The following is a 5,141-nucleotide window of genomic DNA, read 5'->3' on the forward strand; positions in this document are numbered from 1 at the left end:
ATTCTAGAAAAAAAGGCATAATTTATATTTATTTCCTTTTTTTTTTATGGTGGTTACGAGATCGGTCAAATCGACCAATCCATATAGAGATTCATTAGTGAAAGTAACAGATAAAATATAAAGTTTTTTCGTAAAAAACATTTATTAACTATCTGGATGTTATAAAGGTTTTACATGTGAAACTTGAAAATTTTCTGATGCATAAAAGTATTTTTAATCTTAAAATGAAAATTACTTTGCTTGTTGGATAGGCAACATGCGAAAAGAAAAAAGGCGTGAGAAATACATTGCTTAACAAACCTTAGGACTTAATAAAGAAAAATTGAAATTTTGCATATGAAAGCATTGTAATATTTACTGATAATCTGTCAAATTTCCTTAACGTATGCTTACTAATTTCAAAGTTATAGCATGAAAGCTATAACAAGCATAAAATGGTTACGAGATCAGTTCCAGGGACTGAGCCCATCCTGAAAGAGTTAAAATGTAACTGAACTTTGATGAACAGTCAATGTGCACAAATAACGCAAAATTTTTTATATCTTTTAGGGTGTTGTAATTTTCAGTTTCATCAAATGCAAGTCAATTGTATATATATATAAATTCAAATAGTCTGAGAGTATAATGCAGGAACAGTTTGTAGATCTTGGTGTCACTATATTAAGTCCTGTGGAGTTTTTATGACATTTTGACTTTACAGAGGTTTCCAATCTGAGAAAATTATTTTTTGGAAGTTTATAAAAATAATAAAGTATTACTAAACAATACATCATTTTTTGTAAGATCTGCTTGGTGGATAAAGCTGGCAATGAGATTAGTGATTTTGACAGCTCATCATTCTCTGTATAATTTTCTTGATTTTACAAAGCTAGCTAACAAATCAGTGATTTTGAGTTACAAAATGTGGAAGAGAAAAATTTTTGTGTATTTCAGTTTTACAGACATTTTCTTAAACAGTTATGAAATTGTAAACTTGTGTTGTTTTAGTAAAGCATTGTATTTAGTATAGACACTTGTGCTTTATAATTATTTTGCTTTACATTTACTGTAGAGTAGCATTGTGAAATGAACAAAAATTGTATGTAGTTTGGAACTCTTAAGGGTATTACCACTTTTTCTGTGAAAAATTACTGTACTGATATTTTTTTTATGTGAAACGTTTTTATGATAAAGTCCTATATTTTAGTATTACTTTATTATAGATATATTCATTCAAAAGAAGAAGAACAACAGTTTCTTAGACATTTCATCAAGCACTGGTTACAATTTCAGGTATAGTGTAAATTTAGGTGTAGTTTATATACATACATTACTGAGTTTATTAAACATGTAGAATATTAATTGGAAAGAAGTTTGCAATTTTAAAAGACTAAATTTGAAATAGAAAATTTGAAGACAGTTAAACAATACTTAATACAAATAAATAAAACCTTTTGAGGTTCTGCGAAAGGCATGTAAAACAAAAACTAATTAGAGAATAAGAAATTTCAACTTTTACTTCAATTTTTTTTTAAGTTTTATATATTTTATATATTTTTACACGTATGTAAATATTTTTAGATTTTATTCTGTTTAATTCTTAGATGTAATAATCTTATATATTTTGTTATACTGCATCTACAAATTGAGGGTCATTTTTGTGTGTTTTAATTCATTAAATTCAATTTTGAGAGAATCACTCACCCACATAATCCACATAAGATTAAAAAAGCTCAATCAGATTATTATTGTTAGTTATAGTTATTAGATAATGATTGGTAAATTATTACAAAAAAAATACTTGCCTCTTTTGACAGGTTGTGGACAATATGCAGATTCTAAAAACTTTTAACCATTGTTTAATCATATCTCAGAATGTTAATTCATGTATTCGCGTCTTTGGTTTTTAAGCACAACTAGCTTGGTTCGCAAAACAAATATAATACTTAAACTAAATGAATGTTGTGGAAAATATATTAGTATTATGTGCAGAGTTTAGTCTTAATAATGTTCTGAAACTGATATCTTCAAAACTATTATGATAAAGAATTATGTATTAATATAATACCAAAAGGAAGAATTATATATTAATGTAAAATGTTTATTTATATTTTTGGTTTATTTTTATCAGTATTTCATGAACACTTTTGTGTTTACTTTTACGCACTACAGTAAAACTATAATCAAGTGTATTTTTCTTAGTCTTATAAAAAACTGAATCTTATATTCTAAAAAATAGAAGGAATAAGTTGTTTTAATACATTATAAAATAAAATGAAATTTGAAATAAATTACTTTAATATGTTTTCAGAGTCATGCAGGGGTGGTACATGAGGTTTTTATCCGCAACAAAATTGCACAACTTGTATGCTTGGTGTTCTTAGCAGACTACCCACATCGTTGGCCCAAATTTTTTGATAATGTCCTTGAGCTGTTGACTTTAGGTCCTCCAGGTGTTGATTACTACCTCCGCATATTGTTGGCAATTAATAGTGATGTAGCAGATCGAGAAATTGCCCGGACACAAAAGGTTTTATTTTCCCCTTTTTCACAAATTAATTTTAATTATTTTAAATAAGTCATACAATAGAAAGACTTTAATTGCTAATGAATTACGATTCAACTTTGGTTTCTTTGATCTGTACATTTTGTTTCTTGTTGGAACTATGTATTAGTTCAAACCTCTTTTCAGCTGAAGTCAAAATGTTTGAAGAATTACCAGCATTAGACTTCAAATGCCTTTTTGTTACATTATTTTAAACAATGCACTGTTGATCCCACATAATTCTATGTTGAGAACAAACATAACGATAAACAATGTAAGTGTTGAAGTTTATCAAAATTCTCTGTTCTCAATACAGATGTTAAAGCTACACAAACACTGAAATTTGCATATAGTTTTATTTCAAAAGATTTTGAATTTCTCAAAAGGTAACTGTCTTTTCGAATAAAATTACAGGCTTGTAACATCATAGCTCATGAGGGGTATACAATACGCACAATTTTAAAAACATTTTTAAGCATTATTGAGTAATGATAGATGAAAACCATTTCTTAACAAATGGTTTTTTACATTTTATATTTCTTTACAAAAATAAGGATAGTCATTGCAATATGACGAGTTTTATAAAATAATATATTTATTAAAATGACCATATATTTAACAGGTAGTAAAACTATCAGTGTGTGGATACAATCCTGCACATGCTGGTTTATGATACATTCGTACTTCCATAGGACCACCAAAGTTATTAATATGAAGATCCAAAAGAGACAAATTTCAATTATATTCTTCCTCAAATGTAAACATAATACAAAGATGTTGATTGTTTAATTAAATGTACAAACTTACAAGTTATTTTTTCATAAAAATTACAAAGGTTTAATTTGTATACCTGTATCATCTAATAGATAAAAAATTGTCTGCACACTTATTCATCCATTTGAGCACATAGTGATACCATCTATTTTATCATAAATACTGTTGTTATGTTTGAAATGAGGTTTCCTGGAAGTGTGGTATGCAGGCATTTAACCTTTTCTCTCCACTGGCATCTTTTGTTGTGCATGTCACGAGGTTTTAGTAAATTACAGTCAAAATTTAATTAAACTACTTTCTTTTCATGGTATACCAATAAATATGGCATAAAAAACACAGCTAATAATCCATATTTCAATAGTATATAGATTTTCAGTTCTTACTTTTATAAGGCAATATTAAAAAAAAAATTAGAATTTCCTCTAGTGTGAGAATTGTGACATTTGCTCTCTAGGCATCCCCTCTTCTCTAATTTATTTACCACCCCTCTGAGAAATACAAAATTTAATGTAAATTATTTATTATAATATTGTCATCACACAGACAAAGCATAATTTTCATAGCCTTCAATCTTATTTGGTTACAGAACCATAAAAAAAGACTAGACCCCATCTTGCCACACCCACCTTTTTCAGAAATTGATGATAGTTCTCTCTGATGTTCAGTACTACATTATTTATAACTAATAGAAAACCAAGGATTTAATCTATCAAATAAATTTCGCTTTCAGGTCAAGCTTGATTCCCAGTGTAAACACACTGATGAGCTTAGATGAAATTTTAACGTCTCTTGTTGCATAGTTAGAAAGCCAGAGAAATTGCCGTAGTTATGGGACATTGTCTGCTTTTTGCATGTTATTATTCTGTGTTCTTTGGTGCATTATTTTATTAAATAAAAAATTATTTAGTACAGTACCACCATTCATACTGTGATGAAATCAGTATAACCTGAAAATGATGTAGTAGCAAAATTTAATAATTCAATAACTCTTTTATAGTTGTATCATTTTGAAAAACCAAAGAAACCTTAGTCATAAATATACTGAAGCAAAGCCATGTAATATGTTTAGAAAAGGAATAAATTATCAATCCTTTTTTATTTCATGTAATGCCTTATGCCAACAGAGTGTAATCTGTTTATCAGTAGTTTGTATGACAGTACATCAAACTAAAACTGATAATAACTTTAACAAACCTTTCTTGTAATGTAATGTCACACAAACTACCATTTCGTACTGACATATATATCTAAATGAGTAAAATGAATAATCTTTGGACTGAGATTTTGTGTATTGCATGCTCATCTAACTGATAAACTCTGTTATTGAGCAAAAGACCTCATTGGCAATGATTTTGTAGAAATGATTGTCAATCTCATTGTGAAATAACATCACACGTTTTGATCAAAGAATAAATTGTTAGCTTTTTATATTTATGTGTGTTAACGACTTGTGCAAAGTGGTTTTGTCTGAGATGAAATAACCGTAAATATCAATCAAAAGTCCCAGGTCTCATGTAATTAGCAAAAAACTCCCTAAAATTAGAAAGATTTTTACAAACAATTTATTGTGGTCAAATAGAGGTTATGTTTCTGCTACAAGTGCCTTTAACTCTTGCAGCATGGGCTCTATCCCTGGGACCGAACTCGTAACCATTTGTGCTTGTTATAGTTTCATCTATAACTTTTAAATTAGTAAGTGAATGTTAACGAAATTTGGCAGATTATCAGTAAACATTACAATGCTTTCATATGTAAAATATCACAATTTTTAATCAAGTCTTTAGGTTTGTAAAGCAATGTTTTTCTTGTTTCTTTTTGCATGTTACCTATCTATCATGCAAAG

The 5,141-nt window shown here is 28.1% G+C and overlaps 1 protein-coding gene across 3 annotated transcripts in view; it reads left to right on the forward strand.

Moving 5' to 3' along the window:
* LOC106478763 (exportin-T-like) overlaps window positions 1–5,141 on the forward strand; it is a 70,183-nt gene that overhangs the window by 10,999 nt on the left and 54,043 nt on the right. For all 3 annotated transcript variants that reach the window (XM_022382560.1, XM_022382575.1, XM_022382570.1), the window contains exons 5-6: window positions 1,203–1,272; window positions 2,291–2,509. In XM_022382560.1, the coding sequence (XP_022238268.1) occupies window positions 1,203–1,272; window positions 2,291–2,509 (289 nt within the window). The remainder of the gene's footprint in view (window positions 1–1,202; window positions 1,273–2,290; window positions 2,510–5,141) is intronic.

Source organism: Limulus polyphemus, unplaced genomic scaffold (genome assembly GCF_000517525.1).
Source record: "Limulus polyphemus unplaced genomic scaffold, Limulus_polyphemus-2.1.2 Scaffold12, whole genome shotgun sequence".
NCBI classification, from domain to species: Eukaryota; Metazoa; Arthropoda; class Merostomata; order Xiphosura; family Limulidae; genus Limulus; species Limulus polyphemus.